Genomic DNA, 27,828 nt, shown 5'->3' with positions numbered 1-27,828 from the left:
AGGGCCACAAACTGGTAATGCTTGTCCAGAAAAGCGAACCTTAAGAACTGATGATGTTCTTTGTGGATAGGAATATGTAGGTACGCATCCTTTAGATCCACGGTAGTCATAAATTGACTTTCCTGGATAGTGGGTAGAATCGTTCGAATGGTTTCCATCTTGAACGATGGTACCCTGAGAAATTTGTTTAGGATCTTTAAATCCAAAATTGGTCTGAAAGTTCCCTCTTTTTTGGGAACTACGAACAGATTGGAATAAAATCCTATTCCTTGTTCCTTTATTGGAACTGGGTGTATCACTCCCATCTTTAACAGGTCTTCTACACAATGTAAGAACGCCTGTCTCTTTATTTGGTTTGAGGATAAGTGAGACATGTGGAACCTTCCCCTTGGGGGTAGTTCCCTGAATTCCAGGAGATAACCCTGAGAAACTATTTCTAGCGCCCAGGGATCCTGAACATCTCTTGCCCAAGCCTGAGCAAAGAGAGAGAGTCTGCCCCCCACTAGATCCGGTCCCGGATCGGGGGCTACTCCTTCATGCTGTTTTGTTAGTAGCGGCAGGCTTCTTGGCCTGCTTACCCTTGTTCCAGCCTTGCATCGGTTTCCAGGCCGGTCCGTTCCTGAAATTGCGAAAGGAACGAAAATTAGACTTATTTTTGGCCTTGAAAGGCCTATCTTGTGGAAGGGCGTGGCCCTTTCCCCCAGTGATGTCTGAAATAATCTCTTTCAATTCTGGTCCAAATAGATTTTTACCTTTGAAAGGGATGTTAAGCAATTTTGTCTTGGATGACACATCCGCTGACCAAGACTTTAGCCAAAGCGCTCTGCGCGCCACGATAGCAAACCCTGAATTTTTCGCCGCTAATCTAGCTAATTGCAAAGCGGCATCTAAAATAAAAGAGTTAGCCAACTTAAGTGCGTGAACTCTGTCCATAACCTCCTCATATGGAGTCTCTCTACTAAGCGAGTTTTCTAGTTCCTTGAACCAGAACCACGCTGCTGTAGTGACAGGAACAATGCACGAAATGGGTTGTAGAAGGTAACCTTGCTGTACAAAAATCTTTTTAAGCAAACCCTCCAATTTTTTTATCCATAGTATCTTTGAAAGCACAACTATCTTCGATAGGAATAGTAGTGCGTTTGTTTAGAGTAGAAACTGCCCCCTCGACCTTAGGGACTGTCTGCCATAAGTCCTTTCTGGGGTCGACCATAGGAAATAATTTCTTAAATATAGGGGGGGGAACAAAAAGGTATGCCAGGCTTTTCCCACTCCTTATTTACTATGTCCGCCACCCGCTTGGGTATAGGAAAAGCGTCGGGGTGCACCGGAACCTCTAGGAACTTGTCCATCTTGCATAATTTCTCTGGAATGACCAAGTTGTCACAATCATCCAGAGTAGATAACACCTCCTTAAGCAGTGCGCGGAGATGTTCTAATTTAAATGTCACAACATCAGGTTCAGCTTGTTGAGAAATGTTTCCTGAATCTGAAATGTCCCCATCTGACAAAACCTCCCTCATGGCCCCTTCAGATTGGTGTGAGGGTATGACAGAACAATTATCATCAGCGCCCTCCTGCTCTTCAGTGTTTAAAACAGAGCAATCGCGCTTTCTCTGATAAGTAGGCATTTTGGATAAAATATTTGCTATGGAGTTATCCATTACAGCCGTTAATTGTTGCATGGTAATAAGCATTGGCGCACTAGATGTACTAGGGGCCTCCTGTGTGGGCAAAACTGGTGTAGACACAGTAGGAGATGATGTAGTATCATGTTTACTCCCCTCATCTGAGGAATCATCTTGGGCAATTTCATTATCTGTGGCAGTACTGTCCTTACTTTGTTTGGACGCTATGGCACAATTATCACATAAATTTAAATGGGGAGACACATTGGCTTTCATACATATAGAACATAGCTTATCCGAAGGCACAGACATGTTAAACAGGCTTAAACTTGTCAACAAAGCACAAAAAACGTTTTAAAACAAAACCGTTACTGTCTCTTTAAATTTTAAACAGAAAACACTTTATTACTGAATATGTGAAAAAGTATGAAGGAATTGTTCAAAAATTACCAAAATGTCACCACTGTGTCTTAAAGCATTAAGAGTTTTGCACACCAAATTTCAGAGCTTTAACCCTTAAAATAACGGAACCGGAGCCGTTTACAAATTTAACCCCTATACAGTCCCAGCTATAGCCTTTGCTGAGACCCAACCAAGCCCAGAGGGGAATACGATACCAATTGACGCCTTCTAGAAGCTTTTCCAGCAAATTTCAGATCCTCACACATGCATCTGCATGCCCTGCTCTCAAAAAAACAACTGTGCAGTAATGGCGCGAAAATGAGGCTCAGTCTACAACTAGGAAGGCCCCTGACTGGAAAAGGTGTCTAACATAGTACCTGCCGTTTAATAAACGTTCCCCAAGTTTATAAATGCAAATTGTCAGCATAAATATGAATAAAATGCCCAAATAAAGCAATCGATTTAGCCCATAAAAATGTCTACCAGTTTTTTAGCCCATATTAAGCCCTTTATTCTGTTTGTTTGACTAAGAAAATGGCTTACCGGTCCCCATGAGGGGAAATGACAGCCTTCCAGCATTACATGGTCTTGTTAGAAATATGGCTAGTCATACCTTAAGCAGAAAAGTCTGCTAACTGTTTCCCCCAACTGAAGTTACTTCATCTCAACAGTCCTATGTGGAAACAGCAATCGATTTTAGTTACTGTCTGCTAAAATCATCTTCCTCTCACAAACAGAAATCTTCATCCTTTTCTGTTTCAGAGTAAATAGTACATACCAGCACTATTTTAAAATAACAAACACTTGATAGAAGAATAAAAACTACATTTAAACACCAAAAAACTCTTAACCATCTCCGTGGAGATGTTGCCTGTGCAACGGCAAAGAGAATGACTGGGGTGGGCGGAGCCTAGGAGGGACTATATGGCCAGCTTTGCTGGGACTCTTTGCCATTTCCTGTTGGGGAAGAGATATCCCACAAGTAAGGATGACGCCGTGGACCGGACACACCAATGTTGGAGAAAAGAACTGTTTGGGAGGGATCAGATAGAGATCTGGGGGTGGAAAGTATCAAGTGGGAGAGTAATCGCTACACTAAAACTAAATTTATCCTTAAAAGCTACCCGATTAACCCCTTCACTGCTGGGAATAATAGAAGTGTGGTGCGCAGCTACAATTAGGGGCATTCTAATTACCAAAAACCAATGGCAAAGCCTTGTATGTCTGCTATTTCTGAACAAAATCATTTCAGTGAGAAACCCAAAGTTAACGATTTTTGTTTATATGATGGAATTTGGCGGTGAAATGGTGACATGAATTATTTGACAGGTAAATAAAAAAACAAAACAAGGCTCTATTTATGTTTAAATGGAGTGATACAACATGCAATGTTAAACAACTTTCCAATGTACTTCTTTTATTTACTTTGCTTTGTTATTTTCATATCCTTTGTTGAAAAGCATATCTAAGCAGTTTCAGGAGCAGCAATGTCTGCACATATATGCTTCTTGTCATTGGCTCAACCCATGAAAGCAGCTAGCGCCCAGTAATGCATTGCTGTACCTTCAACAAAGGATACCAAGAGAATTAAGCACTCACGGTTTCTTCATACATCTACCCAGGGTGCTTCCACGATATAGATATAACATGCCAAAGAAGGATGCACTCGCCAGGAATTTTTTCTTGTTACCATTTAATGTAACGTTTCGGGGTATCACCCCCTTCGTCAGACATACAAAACAGCAATATCAAACTTACCCACCACCATGACTTTTAAGCTGTCTCAAGTGTTGCAGATCCAAGCCGCGACCGGAAGCGCGACTCCCACCGTCTGACGTCATCCGGTGGCGACCCGCAATCTGTACTCCCCAGTGCCTATCAAATACATAAAGTTACACCACTAAATCCCAACATCATAACTTGAGAGGAACCGTGTACAGTCAAAACATCAGAACCGGAGAATGTCAAACACTTGCGAGTGGTAGATCGTGCCATAATCTATATCGGCTGTCAGGTGGTTGTCATAGCAACCGTGCTACACATACATCCTGTAAGCAAAGGGTATGGCAGCGATCGACCAATCGCACAATCATAAAAAGAGATCATCCACCACCACATAAAAAATTCTAACGCAAGGGTAGGGGGAAGAATGCCCTTACCCTGATTTTCTGTCTCCTGGAGGTACAAGCATAGACACGCGCCCGTTGGGGTCCCTGGTATAGCTTGATAATGGGGGTTTGCGCACCAATACTGCAGCGGGGATAACACACAAACTGCTCTGACGTACAATAATACAAATAAAAGCAATTTGTATTGGCAGAACAGAAGTGAACAAGTTTTAGTTAAGTTTCCACTCCAGCTTAAATGAAATGGGAACATGCAGTTTGAAAAACGCCACAAGATGATGTATGGGTAGGAAGTGGAGGTATCGGTTTAAGTATCAGTGCATTTGCACGAGTACAAGTACTCATGCAAATACTTGGTATCGGCACTGACACCGATACTAGTATCGGTATAACCCTAGTTTCTTTCTATACTTTTTATCTTACAATATGTTGCACTACTCTCTAATTTTCCTTACTGCAGTAACGAGGTGATTTTGGACCTTCACCTTGTTCAATCTTTGCTCAGAGGAGATATGTTTATAGGCACTTAAATAATCCTGGCTATGATTGAATATCCAGGCAGACTTATAACAAAAATAATTTGCAAATGTTCAAGGTTGTATTGTATACTATCAAGCTGTAGAATGATAACAATGAACAATATGTTTACTTTTGGAGTGACTGAATAATATATACTGTCAGTTGTAATGCTACTGCAACAACATTGAATGTAGACTCCTGTATACTGCTTTCTTTGTAAGCTTGTTTGTGTTCATTCAATAAAGCTTTTTGGGAAAAAATTCTAACGCAAGGCTAATCACGGGAGTCCCGGTTATCAAACATAGCCGACTTTAGACTCCTCCCCCTTGGGGGATCCAGCATTCTATTTACACTGCCAAGCTACACAAAACCCATATAGATCCAATGGACAGTGTCATCACAGCCGCCAAGATGGGTAATGAATATGCTTTACTACCAATCAGCGTACAAACAAAAAGTGGGTGTGGTAACACTGTCCAATCACATGCTATTACTAACTGAAATAGATGGCTGGTTAGGCATGCAGACACAAACTTAATAAATGGCAGGTCAATAGGAGAAAGAAGTAGGAAGTAGACTATCCTAAGCACCAATAGTAGATAAATACACAGCAAATTCCCATTCTGACAAATAGATACAATAGTTAATACGTGGAATATGGGTACAATTTTAACAAAACCTAAAGGATGAAAAAGCACGAGATATATGTTGAGTGCAAGGGCTTAAATTTTCTCACTATAATTCCTCAAAGTATCAGAGCACGGCTTACAAAAAGCAATGCCAATCTAAATGCGAGATCAGCCCATTAGGGGCAAGAGTTCCCAATCTGTAGGTCCACCTGGCTTCTTTCTGGAGCAGAACCCTCCCTATATCGTCACCTCAGGGAAGGGGTGGGACATGATCAATAATAGTGTATTTTAAATCGATCACAGTATGGCCCTTCTGGGCAAAATGTCTGGCCACAGGTTGGTCTGAGGTCTCTTTCTGGATGGCCAACTGTATAGCCGATCTATGGTTAGCCAGTCTGGTCCTCAGATCGCCTGTGGTTTTTCCCACGTAAAAGACCACAAGTGCAATGAAGAAGGTAGACCACGTATGTGGTAGTACAGGCGAGTCTATATTTGTGTTTATATTTCATCTTCCTTGTGGGATGGATGCTATGACAACCGTTTTATAGCCGATATAGATTATGGCACAATCTACCACTCACAAGTGTTTGACATTCTCCAGTTCTGATGTTTTGACTGTACACGGTTCCTCTCAAGTTATGATATTGGGATTTAGTGGTGTAACTTTATGTATTTGATAGGCACTGGGGAGTACAGATTGCGGGTCGCCACCGGATTACATCAGCCAGTGGGAGTGGCACTTCCAGTCGCGGCTTGGCTCTGCAACACTTAAAAGTCACGGTGGTGGGTAAGTTTGATATTGTATGTCTGACGAAGGGTGTGCTACCCCGAAACGTGCATCCTTCTTTGGCATGAAATATATATATATATATATATATATATATATATATATATATATATATATATATATATATATATATATATATATATATATATATATATATATATATATATATATATATATATTTTTTTTTTTTTTTTATTTTTTTTTTTATTTTATTTTATTTTTTTTAGTAGACAACCCAAGATATTGATCTATGCCCACTTCACAAATTGTCTTCTGGTAAAGGTGGTATCCTAAGACAGTGCCATGTTTAAATGTCACTGAGCTCTTCAGTACAACCAATGTTTGTTTATGTAGATTTCATGGCTATGTTCTCGATTTTATGCCCCTGTTTGTATTGGGTGTGGCTGAAACACCATTGGCTCACCTAATGTATCCAACTAGCTCCCAGCAGTGCATTGCTGCTCCAAGAGTAAAAAGCAAATATCATGACAGAGGTAGTTTGGAAAGTTGTTTAACCCCCCTAACGACCGAGGTCGTGCCATGTACGTCCTCCAAAAACCAACAGTTAAGGACCATGGACGTACCTGGCAAGTCCTTGGTCAAACTGAGCACTGGAAGCGATCGCAATTGCTTTCAGCCGTTCTCAAGGTATTGCAGCAATTCCACGATTTTGAGGCATCGTGCAATACCCTCAAGGCAGTAACAGATGGTGCTGATCATTGGTGGCGTGGGAGGGTTAAGAGGGAGGCAGGTGGGCGGCCCATCACTGGACTAGGGCGGGAGCTGGTGGGATGCCAGTGAGGGGGAAGGAGGGAGAGGGTAGGAAGAAAGACAATGAGGGGGATCCCATGCATGATAATAAGACTATGGAAAGGGATCTGGGAGTGGGTGGGTAATAAAGAGGGGCAGCTACACTACAGAAAAAAATGGGGGTTTAAAAAAAAAAAAAAAAACTGTGCAAACTGGGTACTGGCAGACAGCTTCCAGTACCTAAAATGGCACCTAATAGGTAGAGGGGGGGAATCCTACACTGAAGAAGATATAATAAAAAATTAAAAAAACAAATGCAAAAATACACCTTTTATTTTCATACTGGCAGACTTTCTGCCAGTACTTAAGATGGGGGTGACTTAAGATGGGGGAGGGAAGAGAGCTGTTTGAGAGGGGTCAGGGGGTGGGATGTGTCAGGTGGGAGGCTAATCTACACTAAAGCTAAAATTAACCCTACAAGCTACCCAATTAACCCCCTTCACTGCTGGGCATAATACAAGTGTGGTGCGCAGTGGCATTTAGCGACCTTCTAATTACAAAAAAGAAATGCCAAAGCCATATAAGTCTGCTATTTCTGAACAAAGGGGATCCCAGAGAAGCATTTACAACTATTTGTGCCATAATTGCACAAGCTGTTTGTAAATCATTTCAGTGAGAAACCTAAAGTTTGTGAAAATGTGATTTTTTTTTTTTTGATTTTTTTTTATTTGTTCGCATTTGGTGGTGAAATGGTGGCATGAAATATACCAAAATGGGCCTAGATTAATACTTTGGGTTGTCTATTAAAAAAAAGTATATACATGTGAAGGGTTAGTCAGGGATTCCTGACAGATAGTGTTACAATGCAACTATCGCTAATTTTGAAAAAAAGTGGTTTGAAAATAGCAAAGTGCTACTTGTATTTATGGCCCTATAAAAAAAGCAAAGAACATGTAAACATTGGATATTTCTAAACTCAGGACAAAATTTAGAAACTATTTAGCATGGGTATTTTTTGGTGGTTGTAGATGTGTAAGATTTTAGCAGTCAAATTTAGAAAACAAATTGTTGTTTTTTTTCAATTTTTTACATCATATTTTATATATTTTTTTATAGTAAATTATATGATATGATGAAACAATGGTATCTTTAGAAAGTCCATTTAATGGCGAGAAAAACGGTATATAATATGTGTGAGTACAATAAATGAGCAAGAGGAAAATTACAGCTAAACACAAACACCACAGAAATGTAAACAGCCCTGTTCCTTAAAGGGCCACTGTAAGTAAATATTTTCTATGCCTGTTACTAACTAACTACCCCAAATACTAGAGCTGCGCATCTTCACCTGTCTCACGATTCGATTCGATTACGATTATCATCGTAACGATTCGATACGATTCGATTCTACGATGCATCACGATTACTGCACTATTTCTGCCCAATTTTTAAATTTTTCAGAAAAAAAAATTCAAGAAGTCAAAGTATTGAAATAAACTCTTTTTTTATTTTATTAGCTCAAAAAAGGACACTCTTCCTGTGGCAAAGTCTGAACACAGCAGACAACAACAGTTTATAGAACAGTAAATACTAAATGGCAATTGTTGTATTGGTTTGGAAACAATATTATGGCATCAAACTGTAGTTACAGAGTACGTAGTGTAAAAAGTGCAGTGCTCACAGTGTACTTCTTCAGTAAAAGAAAATATTTAAATGTATATATTATATATTAGTAAGTAGTACACTATACACTTGTAAAGAAACATGAACAACAAATAAATGTCTAACCTATCTATGTTGGTTTTAATTTAATTTCTTTACTTACTTAGTAATAATAATATAATAGACATTAAATTAAAACCCAAATAGATAGGTTAAGCTTAAGTTACCACCATAATACCTTATTTGTGTGAAAATTGTCCTCAGAAAACAAAACATAAATCCCTTATAGGTACAAAATTACAGGTGCAGTCCACTGTGCCTTCATGACTGTCAATTTGTGGCAAACAAACATCACGTGAAGAATCTGGAACACAACACACAGCACAGAGTGTGCACACAACACACATGTGATTGTGACATATACAATTAGTTTACACAGTTACAGACTTACAATAGTACTAGAGAGAGAGACATTTAAAACAAGTAGCATTGAACTGAACTACTATAACTACAGTTTCTTCTTGATGATTATATTATCTTTATGGGATCACAAATATAATTAGTTAGTTATTAGTTACTGTTAAAGCAGTACTACACACAACTGAATAGTGACTGAGTCTGTCACTGAACAGTACACAGCAGTCACACACAAACAAACAATACATAAAAAAGGACACAGACATCAAGGAGTAAATCATGGTGAAGAAAGGGTGGCACGCCACTCACCTGAGGTGTGTGTGCTTTATTTTTGTATTGTGCTGTTGTGTGTGGCACTGTGTGTGTGCTGTACTGTCTGTAGTGTACAGTATATTTGTGATCCAATAAAGATTTACTCAAGGTTTACTCAAGGCTTTTCCTTCCCCTATAGTGGGGTTTGGCTTCAGTCTCACTCTCTGCATAGTGCACTCATAGACAGTTAGACAGTCACACTCACTAGACACTCAGACACTAGAGACACAGTGGGACACACACACAAACAAAAACATTCAATGGCACCACAGTCAGCCACAGTCACACTCACACTCATAGACACTTAGACAGTGACACTGGGACAGACACACAATCACATACAAACAAAAAAATTCAAAGGCAGTTAATACACTCATCTCACACACACTCATAGAGAATGAGATACATACAAACTTTTCAAACTGGCACTCACTCACTCACAGACACACTCACACACTCATAAAGAGACAGTTAGACACTGCAGTACACACATTGTTATTGTTAACTGGTTGGTTATATTCGGTTAACCCCTACAGATCTGCCTGGGAGTGGGTGGGATGGCATTTGGGATTGGGATCATAAACAAAAACATATGATATCTTTCTTAAAGGGTCTATTTAAAATAGACAATTTTTTAGTGTGAATGAATAATATTAATAATCCCTTATGCAGTGTGCACTATGCACTCACTGCATTGCAAACAATACAGGGGTGTGCTGTAACAATAGCACAACATCTACAAAACAGAGCACTTCCTGATTGGCAAACATCACAGTAACACTAGAAGTAGTAATAGACATTATACAAGAAGTAGCATTGAACTACTAGATTTACTAACTTTGATTATCAATATCTTTATGGGATCACAAATATATTGTTACACAACACACACACAGTCACAGTCACACACAGTCAAACAATACCAAAAAAAACACACATCATAAAAAGAGTGAATCATGGTGAAGGGTGACACTGACTGACACGCACACATGAGGTGTGTGCAGTTGTGTGTTGTTTCTTTTGTATTGTGTGTGTGTGTGTGTGACTGTGACAGAGTGACGTGGTCGGTCGTGTCGTGTAGTGTACTAGTATATTTTGTGATCCAACAAAGATTTACTCAAGGTTTTAAGCTTCATTTTTCAAAAAGCTATAAGCTATATAACAGTAACAAATATAAAATAACTTAACAGTAGTCTGCACTGGGCAGTGGGGCACACAGCACTTTCTTCTGGATGTGCCAAAAAACATTAAATATTAATATTATAAACCTGAATCACTACTCAGAATTATGGAATATGTAGGTTTTTCTGTAAGAACACTAGTTGATCCACATGCTCTGGTTTGAGGGTGCTTCTTTTAGCCGTTACCACATCTCCTGCAGTGGAGAAAACCCGCTCTGCAGACACGCTTGTACCTGGGATACACAAGTATCGCTTTGACAAATGAGAGAGGAGGGGAAATATGACCTCATGTACATGCCACCATTTCAAAGGGTCTTCAGTGAGAGGCAGAGATGGGGCTTTACAATATTTCTCTATTTCCTCTTCAGCCTTGGCATAGGGGGTCTTGGGTTCTATTGTACCTTCAGTGTCAGTGAAAGACTGTCCCAGCAAAGTCATGAGAAGCGATGTGGACTTTCTTTTGGGAGGAGAAGGGTTATCCTCCTCGATGGCTGATTCTTCTTCCAGAGTTTCTTTTCCCTCAGGCAGTGGCACTTCATCCACGTTTGTCCTCCTAGATGTAACTGTACTAGTACACTCAATCTGTGTTTGAACAAAAGAATAGAAAAAATAGCATTCATTATTACCTCGAGCAGCCAGCCAGCTAATGCTATGTGTGTGCTCAGAGAGACAGTAATGCATAAATAAATGCATACAACAGCTCACATCTATTCAAGAAACATGATGCAATTAAAATTACCTCCAAGGATGCAGCCTCCTCAGTCACTCCTCTGTATATCTCCAATCTCTCCTCCTCTGTGAGAATAAAAGGCAGTCCCTTAAAACGAGGATCCAGGGCAGAGGCTGTATAAAGTATCTTCTTCTCTGCCTCACTGCTGTACCTCTTCAGGAGATCTGTTTTGATGGCATTCTTGATCTCATGGATCATGGGTGTGTCTCCCATGGTGTCTGTCATGTTCTGGAGCAGTTGTGCATTTAGAGGGGCAATGAGAGAAACAGTTGGATTGCGCTCTTCTGACATCAGTGTGGTTGCATCTTTCATTGGCTTTAATGCACTCACAGCATCCTCTGCATTTGACACATCTGTTTCGTTGAGAGTGCAGAGATCTGACTCACTTTTTCTGACTTCTGGAGACAACAATGTGGCACAGATTGCAGGTTGCTGTTCTAGGAACCTCTCGACCATGTCATATGAGCTGTTCCACCTTGTTGTCACATCAGTTATTAGCTTATGATTCTTCAGGCCAAGACATTTCTGTTTTTCTTTCAGACAGTGGTTTGCTGTAGTGCTGCGGTGAAAAAATGTTGATATTCGTCGCACTCTGCCTAAAAGCCTGGAGAGCGTGGCCACTTTCAGCGCCCGCTGGGATGCGAGATTCAGTGTATGGGCGAAGCATTTTACATGAGGGAATTTTCCAACTTGAGCAGCAACAATCATGTTCGAAGCATTGTCGGTCACAAGCACTACAGATTTATCGGACAGCTGCCATTCTTCCACGACACGAGACAGTAGCTCCGCCAGATGAGAACCCGTGTGAGACTCATAAACTGCTCTCGTTTGCAGCACATGCGACAAGATCTTCCAGTCCTTGCTAATGTAATGTGCAGTTACTGTTACATAAGACTCCGTCGTGACTGAAGTCCATGAATCACACGTTAGTGCGACTCGACTGGCTTGGCTCATTGATGCAATTACCTGAGCTTTTGTTTCTTGGTAGAGTGCAGGTATAACGTTTTCTGTTAAGTGATTGCGTGACGGGATCTTATAACGTGGCTCTAGTGTCTTCAACAGGTTGCGAAACCCAAGGTTTTCCACAACAGAGTAAGGCCGTAGGTCCTTCGCTATGAAAGTTGCCACAGCTTTGGTTATTCTCTTCCCTTTTTCAGAGTTGGGTGGCAAAGTTGACAGCATTGCATCAATTCTTGGCTGATGAGCTTCAGCTAGTCTTGTTATTTCCTTGGCAGTGGCACTGGCGACAGCGGCAGGGGTTAGCATCTCAGAGTGAAAACGTCTAACGTGATTTCTCAAGTTAGTAGTATTCCCTAGGTATTTAATTTTTGTGTGACAGGCTTTACAAACCGCGTGTGTCTTGTCCAATTCGTGCTTTCCAGTATGTTCATAAAATCCAAAATGTGCCCAGATGCTTGCTTTTAAAATGCTAGGTGCATTTTTTATCTCTCTATCTTTTTTGTCTCCCTCTGTCATTTTAGCATGACATGTACATATGTGACAGATGATGTTGTTGTCAACGTCAAACTCTGTCAGTGTTAAAAAAAAAAGAAAATACACTAAGTTCCAGTTGTCAAAATGTCAAGCCGCAAATGTAAAATCAACAAGTACTAGTAACTTCAACTACTTTGCCAATGCCATACATTTTGCGAACATAAATTTTAAAACAAATTGCATTGTGATAATTGCAGGGGACATCACTCACTCACTGACACAGTTACTGTAGTATACTATATTTATTTATAATACATTTTTTATATATGCAATATTATTCAATAATGCAGCAATTAATTATGCAGCAGCCTGAGCCTCAGTCAGCTCAGCATACTACGTTAAGTAAATAAGGCAAGTATTTAATTGTTACCCCTTATTGTGTAATAAATGTGATTGTGTACCCCTTATTGATTTGCTCTTTAAGTAAGTTAATAATTAGTTTACCTATTGGCAAATGGCAAGTAGTAGGCAGTTGAGGCAATAGGCAGGCATGGCAATGGCAATTATGGCATGGCATTGGCAAAATGTACAACGTTTTGGTAACTATTAACTAAACAAACAGTTAGTTAGTCTAATTCTCACCATAGGTCTCCTCCTCTGTCTCCCACAAAATAAAAATGAGCCCGCCGTGTAGCTGTAGTATACCGCCGTGTACCATCATCAATCTCAGGCAACAAACTCCTGCTTTGCTGCTTTGCTCCTACTGCGTAACTTCGGCACTTCAAGAGACCGCCCATGAGCGCCCATGTTGCTTTATTGGGTGACGTGACGTCAGTGACGTCAAAACGATGTACCGCGCACTTTCGCGCACTTTCTTTTACGTTTCCTGGAGGCTGGTCACGTGGGTAACGTTAATCGATTATCGCGTCTCAGCGCATCGATGCAGAATCGTTTCATGCCGCATCGCGATGCATCGTCAAAACGATTATTTTTGACAGGCCTACCAAATACGCTTTTTATCAATAGCATTTCATTAACATATCTCTACCGTATATCAGAAATCTTGTCTGCAAATTTAATTGTTTTCCAAAGCCACTCCGTGGGTATCCTTTGCTCTGTACCAATCCGCTTACAATACCTAGGTTTCAAAATGGCGCTTTAAACACAAAGTTATTGGTTTAAGTATTTTGAACACTCAGTGCTGAAAATAGTGGGCAGGATAACGTGACATCATCGGCGAATAAAAGATATAACTTTTAGAACGTTATGAAACTTTGTTTTGGAGAAAATATAGGTCAGTAGGTTTTAATTAATGTTTATTAACTTTAACATGTTAGTTGTTTAGCTTAAAAATTATAACAGAAAGTCATCCTTTAACGGTAAGAAAATTGAAAAATGGTCTGGTGACTAAGGGGTTAAAATTGCACTCTGTATCTGAATCATGAAAGAAAAAAAATTGGGGCTTCATGTCCCAGTAATTTTATACTAGAATATCCCATTAAGGTGAAAATTGTTCCAACATAATGTTTTTTTCTAGGAGTTAATATGTGGTATTTCCTGCTACATGCTGTGCTCAACTTTTTCGTATTTAAAGTTCAAAGTGAGACCAATATACAGCTTGTCAGCCTTCTCTGATGAAGAAGGCTGACAAGCATTAATGCCTTTGAAACGCGTAAGGACTAGGACTAAGTGATTATTACAAAATAGGACACATCAGGACTGCTGTATATACTGCTGTATATTGGTCTCACTTTGAACTTTAAATACGAAAAAGTTGAGCACAGCTTTTTGGGAAGAGTTGCTGTCTAAATACTGTTGGCTGGGACAACCGGTCTTTGTTTTTATTATACCTCATATATATTTGAGGGTACTAAATGTGAGTGCACTGTATGGAATAAAATATTTGTCACTATTTACATACGGGGTTGCACTATTATTGTTTTCATTTGTTTTACATGGCCATCTGGTAAAAGGGGTTTATTTTACCCCCACAAAGACAAGTACTCTGACTCCAGTCCTGCAAGTGATCATCCTATATTCTGAACAGCTGGTGATTCAAGGGAGTTTTCTACTGATACTGCGCGGCACTTACCTCATACTGATTGAGGTAAAGGAGTGTAAGTAGACACCCCTTAAGATATCTGCTTTTTGGATAAAGGCAGTTTTTCTCATATATATTATCTCCTATAATACAGTGTATACTTTTTATTTATTTATATATTTAATATTTATTTTTAATATGTGTTATGCACGTAGTGTTTAGATTGCAATGTGTGTTTTATAATAATATATATATTTACTATGCATTACTAGCCTAATAAGCTTATTATTGTTTACCTACATTTTACTTTCATTCTATTTGATTTGTGTTTAGTCACTACATATCTACTATAAGGATATTACATATATTGGACCTATCTTATAAGTGACTATATTATATATAGTGTATCCTTTATTTCTCATTCTCTACTGGAATTATATATCTCCACTACTACATATTGTTTTGCAGAACAATAGCATATCCACTAAATATTATAAAGATTTGTTTTATTTGCGCCCTACCTTTTCTATCAGATTCTCTTTTCTTTCATATTTTCTTTTACCCTAGTTAGAGGGTTTAGGGACCATCTCTCTAGGGTAGATAGATTGGGGCAGCATTTAATTACTACTTTCCTCATTTTCAATATATTCTTTAGGATCAGGGTTTTCTTTTTGCGCCACATGCACATCTTTCTTTCTCATATATATATATATATATATATATATATATATATATATATATATATATATATGTGTGTGTGTGTGTGTGTGTGTGTGTGTGTGTGTGTGTGTGTATATATATATATATATATACATACACACATATATATAGATACACATATATATATATATATATATATATACATACATATATATATACACACATATATATATATACATATATATATATATATATATATATATATATATATATATATATATATATATATATATATATATATATATATAACACAACACATAGAAACACCCAGCACTCACCAGCTAAGATAAAATCACAACTGGAAAGGTTTGTCACTGCATCTGGCCAAATGGGAAAGCTCAGGCACCACGTCAAGATCCTTTCCATTGCCTGAGTCCCTAACACAGCCACACCATCATGCGAGCTCACAAAGCCAAACAGACTGAGAACAAAGAAGGGGTGCACAGGTGGATGTAATCACCCATAGAAAATACAAAACATGGAAGGGAACTGCACTCCAAGACCGGATCAGGTACACATCCTGTGACTCAGCAACATTCAGCCCTGGGTGCTAAATAGCACTCCAAAAAAGCTGTGATGTCACCAGAGCCACAGGCAGTTAACCCCAGTCCGGAATGGGTGCAAGAAACAAGGGGAATTACAAATAAAAAGTAATACAACACATAGAAACACCCAGCACTCACCAGCTAGCTCACAGCTAAGATAAAATCACAACTGGAAAGGTTAGTCACCGCATCTGGTCAAATGGGAAAGCTCAGGCACCACGTCAAGGTCCTTTCCATTGTCTGAGTCCCTAACACAGCCACACTATCATGCGAGCTCACAAAGCCAAACAGACTGAGAACAAAGAAGGGGTGCACAGGTGGATGTAATGTAATCCGGTCTTGGAGTGCAGTTCCCTTCCATGTTTTTATTTATTTATATATATATATATTTTATTTTTTTTAATTTTATTTTTTTTTATTATTTTTTTTTATTTCCCTTCTATTGAATGTATGCCCCCACTATGGGGTCGCTTTATCAATCCCTTTGGCAGGCTTTGCGTGGCGAATTATAATCAAATTTAATTGACAGCTCCTGCCCGCGTGTGATTGGCTGTGCTCAGGAAGGGGGCGGTATTGTACGTGAGCGCAAAATAGCACTTGTGTGCAATGCAGAGTTACGGAATTCAGCGGCGCATATAAATCAACCCCTATATATGGTTACTGGAGATATCTCTGCCTCAGGATCATTTTAGGCCTGACATCTTTCCTTTAAAAGGGTTATGAAACCCAATTTTTTTTTCTATCATGATTCAGATAGAGCATGCGATTTTAAACAACTTTCTAATTTACTCCTGCTATCAATTTGTATTTGTTCTCTTAGTATCTTTATTTGAAAAGCAGGAATATAAGCTTATGAGCTTGCCCATTTTTAGTTCAGCACCTGGGTAGCGCTTGCTGATTGGTGGCCATATGTCATATCTCTTAAAGAAAGCAACTAACATGACCATGTAATGATTCTATCGTGGTGGATAAAAAACAATGAATAAAAAAAAAAAAAAAAAAAAAAAGATTTTATTTTGTATTTTTTTTTTTTAAAAAAAGCTTTTTGGAGGGAAAAAAAAAAAATCTATACAAAGATAATTTTATATTTAAGATACATTGTAATCCAAAGTGTTACCACCAAGGATCCGTAGAGGGCGCACAGGTAATCCAAAAGAACAAATACTGCTCACTCCAAATGGGTGTCCCAACCCAAAGTGAGAACAAAAATATTCTGGACACAGCAGCTGCTCTTCTCCAAACGACCAATGAACATCTGAAGATAAATGAAAATAAAGAAGGCTCCTCTCCTAGTGCAATGTTTCCACAGCGTGAATGCAGTGTGTAAGTGATACAATTATACTCACAAACAGAGCAGCGCCAAATGTGCTTATTGGAGCTTATTTTGCAAATCTGTTTGTAAAGAGCTACACACAATATCAATAACTTTTGTTTTAATGAATTTTAATAAATTGTGTTTTTAAATTTTAAACACTGTTCAATTCCAACATTGATTATCCTGATTGAGGACCAGTAGATCAACAGGGAGCAGCTGACACCGCACCTGTGATCAGTGAGTAGGGACAAAGATCCCAACAGGTTCAAATAAGCACTTTTGGTGCTGCTCTGTTTGTGACTATAATTTTATCACTTACACACTGCATTCACGCTGTGGAAACATTGCACTAGGAGATGCCTTCTTTATTTTCATTTATCTTCAGATGTTCATTGTAATCCATCCTAAAATAAGGATTTCTTTTTAATTTTGTAGCATTATGCTGTATAGTTACATTTTTGGGGCAAATTAAAGGGATACTGAACTCAAATTTTGTATTTCATGATTCAGATAGAGCATGCAATTTTAACCCCTTGAGTGCTAATGACAGCTCTGAGCCGTCACAAATTGTCTCAGTCAGGTGCCAATGACGGCTCAGAGCCGTCACTAGCACTCTCCCACCGGCTCCTACTTCGGCGATCAGGCCTGCATAATGACAGGCATCGCCGGGACTTCACGTTACGCGTGGTGACGTCACGCACAATGACGTGATGACGTCACCGCGCAACTTTATTTAAAGGATTACTTTCTGTTATAATTTTTAAGCTAAACTACTAACATATTAAAGTTAATAAACATTAAAGGGACACTGTAACCAAAAATTTTCTTTCGTGATTCAGATAGAGCATGACATTTTAAACAACTTTCTAATTTACTCCTATTATCAATTTTTCTTTCTTCTCTTGGTATCTTTAATTGAAATGCATGAATGTAAGTTTAGATGCCGGCCCATTTTTGGTGAACAACCTGGGTTGTTCTTGCTGATTGGTGGATAAATTCATCCACCAATAAAAATGTGCTGTCCAGAGTTCTGAACCGATAAAAAAAGCTTAGATGCCTTCTTTTTCAAATAAAGATAGCAAAAGAACAAAGAAAAAATTGATAATAGGAGTAAATTAGAAAGTTGCTTAAAATTGCACACTCTATCTGAATCACGAAAGAAAAATTTTGGGTTCAGTGTCCCTTTAATTAAAACCTACTGACCTATATTTTCTCCAAAACGAAGTTTCATAACGTTCTAAAAGTTATATCTTTTATTCGCCGATGATGTCACGTTATCCTGCCCACTATTTTCAGCACTGAGTGTTCAAAAAACTTAAACCAATAACTTTGTGTTTAAAGCGCCATTTTGAAACCTAGGTATTGTAAACGGATTGGTACAGAGCAAAGGATACCCACGGAGTGGGTTTGGAAAACAATTAAATTTGCAGACAAGATTTCTGATATACGGTAGAGATATGTTAATGAAATGCTATTGATAAAAAGCGTATTTGGGGTAGTTAGTTAGTAACAGGCATAGAAAATATTTACTTACAGTGGCCTTTTATCATTAATAATGTTAAATATAGGAGCAGGGGGCATGCTGCTTAGAAGCCTGTATCTCAGGCATCTAAGCAGCTACAGACCCCCAAGACCCACCGTTGGAAAGGTTAAAAAAAATATATATATTTTTAAAAGTATAAAATAAAAATAAAAAAACTTTAAAAAAAAACCTTAGCACCCAGGTAGGAAAGTGCTAAGCACTCAAAAGGGTTAAACAACTTTCTAATTTACTCCTATTATCAATTTTTCTTTGTTGTCTTGCTATCTTTATTTGAAAAAGCAGGAATGTAAGCTTACAAGCGGGCCCATTTTTGGTTCAGCACCTTGGATAGCACTTGCCAATTGGTGGGTACATTTAGCCACCAATCAGCAAGCTGTAGCCAGGTGCTGAACCAAAGATGGGCTGGCTCATATGCTCAAATTCCTGCTTTTCAAATAAAGATACCAAAAGAATGGGAAAAAATGATAATAGGAGTAAATTAGAAAGTTGCTTAAAAATCGCTTGCCCTATCTGAATCATGGAAACAAAAATTGGGTTCAGTATCCCTTTAATTCAACAAATCCATTCATTATCTCATGCTCTCCCAGAGGTTTCTGTAAGATTATTTTTGGCATTTTTTTCTGTCTAGAAGATATCATATTCTTGGTTTTGTAATTCTCAAACCTGTGAATCTGTGTCTGCAGAAATGACATGCCTCTTCTTCACAGCAAAATGTTATAAAAATAAACAAAGTTAAGAAATAGAGCTTAAAGGGACACTGAACCCAAAATTTTTTCTTTCGTGATTCAGATAGAGCATGCAATTTTAAACAACTTTCTAATTTACTCCTATTATCAATTTTTCTTCAATCTCTTGCTTTCTTTATTTGAAAAAGAAGGCATCTAAGCTATTTTTTGGTTCAGAACCATAGATAGCACTTGTTTATTGGTAGGTGAATTTACCCACCAATCAGCAAGAACAACACAGTGTGTTCACCAAAAATGGGCCGGCATCTAAACTTACATTCTTGCATTTCAAATAAAGATACCAAGAGAATGAAAAGAATTAAAAAGTTGCATGCGCTATCTGAATCACAATAGAAAAAATTTGGGTTCAGTGTACCTTTAAAAAAAGGGACATACTTTTTTCTATTATGATGTAGATAGCACATACAATTTGAAACACACTTCAGATTTACTTCTATTATTAAATTTGCTTCATTCTCTTGATATGCTTTATTGAAAAAGGAAAGTTTAATTTTTACTTTACTATCCCTTTAATCCCATTGTTCCCCAGCAATGCTATGTGCACAGAATCAACCCCTTACTAAGTTTCAAGAAACTCAATGAAGAGAAGACTGTTTAGCTAAGTGTAAGGAGGGAGAAGAAAGCAGTAAAAATTAAAGTGAAACCTATAACGTTGTTTTAGTTAAAGGATTCCAAAACTTTGACTTTTTCATTGTCTAAATTTAATCAAAATCGTATCTATAAACCCTCATTAGCTAAACTTACCCACTTAGAATGGAAAACGAGCGTTAGAAGATGAATAATATATTACATTTCTAAAAAAACGTCATCAAAGCCAAACCCTGTTTCTGCTGATGTCAATGCAAAAACTATTAGCCAATCACAGCTCGATTTCTTGCATCTCATTATTGCTTGTATTCGTCACCCGGCGCATGCGCAATACTATATGGACATTAGCGCATGCGCATATTACCACTTAGATGCCAGACTTACCCAAAACAAGTTACTGGCAACACGCATGCGCTTTTCAAAATTAGATCAATTGAATAGGTACTCCTATTCACACTGTGTACGGCTTGATTACAAGCTAAACCTTATAATGCAATAAGCTAAGCCTTCTAATGCTTACCTACCAGGATAATTTATTGCCTTTTATTCGTATGTCTATTATCAAACCACCGTTAGGTCGAAACATGTCAGGGAAGTTAGCTGCGTTAGGGTACTGGTGAGAAGCTCTGGAGCCTCTGTGTTTTTAGATAGCCTTAGGTTGCCTCAATTGCAAATGTTGGTGTTGTCACGTACAACTATTTATATTATGTTTATGTACTAGTGGGGTAGCACTTATTTATACTTGGGGGCATCTCCAATTTCATTCAATTTAATTGCGAACCTGTATGCAAGTCTGTTCCTTGATTTACAGACCAGTAATATCAGGCTTCAATTCTCTGTGACATGTATACACACTTATTTACTACTCAGTTACAGCAGATCACATTTCTTAATTGAAGTTAGAATTTATGTAACTTATTTGTAATGTTACTTGGATGTGTAACAACTATATAATTTAAATGTTACTGTTGTCGACAATAATGTCATTCCAAATATAGAAGTGAACATCACTGAGCCAGCCGTTCGGTACTAATGACTGAGTGAAAAGAGTTATAATAACAGCAATGCTTAGTGTCTCTTAGATCTTTACTCTGTACTACTGCTTAGGCAATTTAGATCAGCACACTACACGAACAGTACTGCTTTATATCAAGTAATTGCTGGGAGCACATTTATACCTTGTAATTTATCGCAACGTTGTTGTATCCAACTGTTCACAAGATATATGCTTACTAGCGGGGCAAAATATATATAGAGAATAATCGGGGGATCCTCCTGAGTACTTAGTCTGATTTAGCTATCATTTTGCAAGGGGAGATATATAGTCTCATTAGCAGCACGGTAATCAACAGATATGGTAATAGTAACTAAATCCTTGAGTAATAATCAGCGCTGCGGAATCTGTTGGCGCTCTACAAATACCTGATAATAATAATAATAATAATAATCATAAACTACTTATATCCTTACAAAATACATTTTAAAATATTAGAGGTTTCATTCATCATTTTTCTCCTAATGAAATATTTATGTATTTAAATGCTCGTTAAAGTAAGGGTTATTCTCGCAGCGCAGCGTAAAGATCTTACATTGTCTATTCCTGGGTAACATCTGTTTGGAAATATCGATTCAGATGGTCTGCAGTGTAAATGGAAGGCAACGTATGTAATGACGTTTCTAGATGATCGCGCATTCGCATTACTCACAAAGTCGGACATCTTGATAACTCAGGTTATCGTAGACGATTTGTGAAAGAAAAATAAGATTAGACTGGTGGGTTTGGAAATCAATAACATTTTGGAGCTGCATAACTAGAGTACGGTAAAAATATGACAAGCAAAACTAATTACAAATATGATTAAAATATATGTATTGAAACTTTTAAGTTATTTTTTTCATCGTTTAGTGTCCCTTTAAATAAAACGGTTTAGAGAGATAGACAAAGGACTAATAAATGCAGACCTCAGGGAAAATACACTTAAGACCGCATATAGATGGTACCTAACTCCATTGCAGACAGCACATATGTCTCCTATGGGGAACAGATTATGTTATAGAGGATGTGGATCTCTAGGAACATACTTACACTTATGGTGGGAATGCGACAAAATCAGACAGATATGGGACAATCTCTCTCTCCTGATAAGTAATATTCTTGATGTACAAATTCGTCTCGCACAGGCACAGGCCCTACTGCATGTCCGAATTCCTAATTTTAACAAACCAATTAACACATTCATCAAGATCTTGTGCACGATTACAAGATCATGTATAGCTAGATACTGGAAAACTGGATCCTTGGCTTGGCAGGAAGTTTTAAATAAAATCAAAGCCACACATACTATGTATGAATCTGCAGCTTGGATTCTAGATTATAAAGACGCAATTGACAAAATATGGTTTTATTGGGTATTAAAGGGAGGGGACTATCGCCACACATAATCCCACATAAACGTATAACTTTTTTGATTGGTACCAACGCTATTTACCCTCAACATCCACGAAACCAAAATACACACTTCCACCTGAATTGTTAGAAATATATGAATATCTACGAACTCGAACATCCTGCATTTATTTTGTATTATTTTTCTTGTTATTTTTATTATGTCTTTATCTTCTTTGAATGAGTATTATTTCATTGTACAAATAATAATGTATGATAAAAACTGTTTAATAAAAACATTTCAACATAAATAAAACGGTTTAAAATATCATTAAAATAATGATTATTTTTCTCCATTTATTAAAGTACATCTAAAAATGTGATCACGTATGAATGATTAGACTGGAGATAGTCCACCTTTCAATAATTCCATTATATATACAGTATATACTGTATACTGATGAAGCGCATGTGCGCATGCGCGAAACGCGTCAGGTGTTAGTTTGCCTACTCACCTGTGTACCTGCAACCCTGTTGAATAAACCACTCATTTGAACCAGGTTTTTGTTCTCCGACTAGCCTCCTTTCTTTCCCCTTGGGGATTATATATAATCCAGCATCGCCAGTACCCGGCTCTGCATCAGCAGGGCTTCCTCCAGCACCAGCAGCCAGAGCACCCACAGCAGCATCTCCTGCTGCATAACCCAGCCTGTCCCCCCCTCCCAGTCACTGGGAATAGTGGCTGCAACGTTGGGGGCGGCAGATTAGGGGTTAATAAGTGTAGGTAGGTTGCGGCGACATTGGGGGCGGCAGATTTGGGGTTAATAAATATAATGTAGGTGGCGGCGATGTTGGGGGCAGCATATCTGAAACGTTATTATTCTACACATGAAGCATTTATGTAGAATACCATGATTAAACCACATTGGTTACACAGGATTATAAATAACATTTCTAATAAAGACTGGTGTTGTTGCGAAGAACCACACACTAAAAAATGAAATCCAGTAGGCCAGACTGTGTCAGTAAATGGTCAGCAGAGAAAAGCCTATTGCAAGGGCATAATAAGACAGTTTCTTCCATTTATCACACCCAGAGTTCAAATAGTCAACCAATACTATATAACAGATTACAGTTTAAATTACTTTTTTATATTAATGGTTCAGAGTGACCAAAAATAACATTGATATGTCCTTAAAACATGTTTTTACTAAGTCAATAAGGAGGTGCAGCATGCACCTTAAAAGGGACATGATACTCAAATGTTAAAGCACATGAAAGTGATGCAGCATTGCTGTAAAAAGCAAAAGGAATATATTTTACCTCAAAATTCCCAAGTATCCACACCTCACTGTAAAGGTATACAGTCAGTCAGGATGCTTGTGCCAGGACTTTCAAGGGAGTGTGCATCTGGCATGTGCAGGCACAGTCATGTTATTTTCCTATTCAGTTTAAAGGGACAGTCTAGGCCAAAATAAACTTTCATGATTCAGATAGAGCATGTAATTTTAAACAATTTTCCAATTTACTTTTATCACCAATTTTGCTTTGTTCTCTTGGTATTCTTAGTTGAAAGCTTAACCTAGGAGGTTCATATGCTAATTTCTTAGACCTTGAAGGCCACCTCTTTTCAGAATGCATTTTAACAGTTTTTCACCACTAGAGGGTGTTAGTTCACGTAGTTCATATAGATAACACTGTGCTCGTGCACGTGAAGTTATCTGGGAACAGGCACTGATTGGCTAGACTGCAAGTCTGTCAAAAGAACTGAAATAAAGGGGCAGTTTGCAGAGGCTTAGATACAAGATAATCACAGAGGTTAAAAGTATATTATTATAACTGTGTTGGTTATGCAAAACTGGGGAATGGGTAATAAAGGGATTATCTATGTTTTAAAACAATAAAAATTCTGGTGTAGACTGTCCCTTTAAGGAAGTTCTATTAAATCTCATGAGATCACAGCAAAGGCAAAGGATTACCACAGCACTGATGATGTTGATTGGCTATTTTTTTTCTCAACTTGCAGCGGGAGAGCAGCTGAAGTATAACTTAACACAGCACTTACTCTGGTGAGGTGAGAAAATTTTGAGGTAAAATATCTTCCTTTTTACATAAAGATGTTCAGGTGATATTTTTTGTCAGCTTTTTACAGTTATGCTGCATCACTTTTAAAGGATTTAGCATATGAGTATTATGTCCCTTTAAATAAACATACAGATGGTGTCATCATTAACTAAGCAGCTCTGACGATTAACCTATATTAAAATTGACTAATTCTGTAGTGTAGCAGAAAAGTACACAGAAAAACATCTGACATTAAATTAAAGGCAACTAGTAATACACTGGGCGTGTGAAATTGTAGCACATCATTTGGGAGGGATTATGACTAAACAAAGTCAATTTAGGAAGCAATTGTTTATACAGAAATAACAAACAGGACATCCTGTACATGCCTCACTGGTCAGGTTCTACAGGGAGTCATCGCTCATAAATCTGGGTCCTGACTTTTTGGATCATTCTACATAAAAGTGTATATGAATTTCTTCACTGATTTTTGTTTCCTAAATGTCAAATAAATGTGTCAACTCCTAATTTACTAGATGAAAAATACAATTGTCATCACTATACTGCTCTGTAATAATTAGCAGTGCATTATGTACAGTAATAATACAAATATTGCTGTCAGACGGCAAGGCCCAGAAACTGAAAAATAGCCAGTCCTAAAAAAGGACTGCTCTGCAGTTTACACAAACTTACATACAGCTATATATTGAGTTTACTGCATACAAAAATCACAATAATAGTGCATTCAAATACTGACATATCAGACTATATTGTTTAAAGGGACGAGAGAGAGAGAGAGAGAGAGAGAGAGAGAGAGAGAAAGAGAGAGAGAAAGAGAGAGAAAGAAAACGAACGAGAAAGAGAGAGAGAACGAACGAGAGAGAGAACGAGAAAGAGAGAGAGAACGAGAAAGAGAGAGAGAACAAGAAAGAGAGAGAGAACGAGAAAGAGAGAGAGAACGAGAAAGAGAGAGAGAACGAGAAAGAGAGAGAGAACGAGAAAGAGAGAGAGAACGAGAAAGAGAGAGAGAACGAGAAAGAGAGAGAGAACGAGAAAGAGAGAGAGAACGAGAAAGAGAGAGAGAAAGAGAGAGAGAACGAGAAAGAGAGAGAGAACGAGAAAGAGAGAGAGAACAAGAAAGAGAAAGAGAGAAAGAGAGAAAGAGATATATATATATATATCAAAAAGGAAGTCACTCGCCGGGTTTAATAAGGATAAAGTTTTATTCCTTATGAAGTAACGTTTCGGAGTTTTACCTCAGTTTGAAAACGGAGGTAAAACTCTGAAACGTTACTTCATAAGGAATAAAACTTTATCCTTATTAAACCCGGCGAGTGCCTACCTTTTTGCGATATGTTGGATCTGTGAATTATGCAGGATCTCTTTGATGTGCACCCCGGTGGTTCAAAGGTACTAGGTGAGTACTAGGCCATGATAGATAGATAGATAGATAGATAGATAGATAGATAGATAGATATACACAAACAAAGAATAGACCACACTGCATTTACTCACATTATAGTAAGTAAAAAAAAAAAAAGCTATCCAATTGAAAAATGCAATACTGTATTTTAGTTTTCTTATGCCACTAGGCTTAAATTAGCTCACTTACCACAATAAATCAGGGGTGTGTGTTAACCTGAACTGTCAGCCTAGGTTCTTCTTGAACATATGCAAAATAATTAGGATATTATTCAAATAAAGTTGTTTGCAGATAAATAGCAAAATATTCAACTATTGGGGTTCTCAGAGACCACTTTTCTGAAACTTTTGAATCAGCTCTATCTATTCACTTTTACAATTTGAGTCAATAGGCTTTATTACCAAATTTGAAATAAACAATTGCTTTACTGGATGTTTTCAAATTACTTCTTAATGAAAGATGCTTTCTTTTTAGTGGGTTATTTCAAGTGTATTTCACTAAAAAGAAACAAGGGGCTTGAACCACTAAATGACAGTAATAATAACCACTTGTGCCCTTTATTCAATTGTGCTAATAGTACCATATAGACCTTCTTAGTACATGGTGCCAATTGCTTCTTGTATTGAAGGGTATTTATATGGTTCTCTTAATAAATGAGGCCCTCTTTATACGATTGGTACTATGTGATTAGTCTATAGGTGGTCATCTATGTGGATCTGTGAGATTTCGTTGATGAATGGAACAATCTGTCACTTCTTTATTAATTAATGTCACCATCTGCCACTCTAGGTGAAATGTTATCTATTTAATTAATGGCGCTGTCTGGCTCTCACCCTCTCCAGCTCGCAGTGTTGGGCCTTCATGTCCAATGCCTGTAATCGTTTCCCCATACTCTGGTATTCTCCTTGTCTCTGTTCCAAAAGCGTTTGGTGTTTTTCCGCCTGTACCATCAAATCCGAATTGCGTTTCTCCAGCCGACTCCGGGCAACCTCCGTGCGCTGCACCTGAGCCTGCAGACCGAGAAGCTCTTCATGTAGAGCGGCCTGCCGAGCGGACACATTCCAGTAGTTAAAGGCCAAGAGCCCGATTACTGCAAGCAACGCGAGCAACACAAAAGGGGGCATGCGGCCAGTTCGCCGCGGGGCCCCAAACCCGACCATGCCGCTGCGAGTATAACCTCGCACCGCGGCCCTTCTTGCTTCAGACTTGACTTCCACCCTCACAGCCCTCCGCTCCGGTGCCTCCTAACCCACTGACAGCTCACCGGAGTCGGCCGCCGCAAGCACCAATAGAACAATAGCAGTCTAGTCTTAGGTTCATTCGTATTGGTTAGAATTACAAGACGATCCCACCCACATGATGTACTTTGTGCATTATTGCTTGACTCGGTTGCATGATAAAGGGATGAGTTTAACCTACACATGCGCAGTAAAGTTCCGCATTCGTTGTCACGGCCGCTTAGTTGGTCTCCGGGGGCGTGGTACTGTAGGGCGTTACTATGGAAACGTTGGTATTTATTTCAGGCACAGCGGTTCTAACACGTGGTCGAAAAGCACATAAACAAGCTAGTTATTGGTAATAGAATCAGTCAGCTATATAGTTTATTTACAAGTTACGTCTCCATTAGTTGATAAAGGGTTACATTTCCATGAACTACATCATATGGTTATTCTGTGTGGTGACTGCAAAACTATGCAAGTATTTTTAAATGCTAGATGCTTGTTATGTTAGTGGCTTGGGTTTACTGATTGAAAAACTGCTGAAAAAATATCTAAAATCCATATTATATTTTGTAAAATCTTAGTTTAGCGTTCTAAATTATCTTCACGGCTATACAGCATTATTTGACTTTACAAATTGTTATGGGGGTTCAGAAGAGGGCT

At 38.3% G+C, this 27,828-nt stretch overlaps 1 protein-coding gene across 2 annotated transcripts in view; it reads right to left on the bottom strand.

Moving 5' to 3' along the window:
• GOLM2 (golgi membrane protein 2) overlaps positions 1-27,317 on the bottom strand; it is a 214,438-nt gene extending 187,121 nt beyond the window's left edge. The window contains exon 1 of one of the 2 annotated variants that reach the window (XM_053718468.1): positions 26,779-27,317. In XM_053718468.1, the coding sequence (XP_053574443.1) occupies positions 26,779-27,105 (327 nt within the window). In that variant the 5' untranslated portion in view covers positions 27,106-27,317. The remainder of the gene's footprint in view (positions 1-26,778) is intronic. The other variant, XM_053718467.1, reaches the window with a different exon arrangement.
• Positions 27,318-27,828: the final 511 nt, after the last annotated feature.

Source organism: Bombina bombina, chromosome 6 (genome assembly GCF_027579735.1).
Source record: "Bombina bombina isolate aBomBom1 chromosome 6, aBomBom1.pri, whole genome shotgun sequence".
Classification (NCBI taxonomy): domain Eukaryota; kingdom Metazoa; phylum Chordata; class Amphibia; order Anura; family Bombinatoridae; genus Bombina; species Bombina bombina.
The sequence above is the reverse complement of the archived record's forward strand: the minus strand, read 5'-3'. Positions and strand labels throughout refer to the sequence as shown.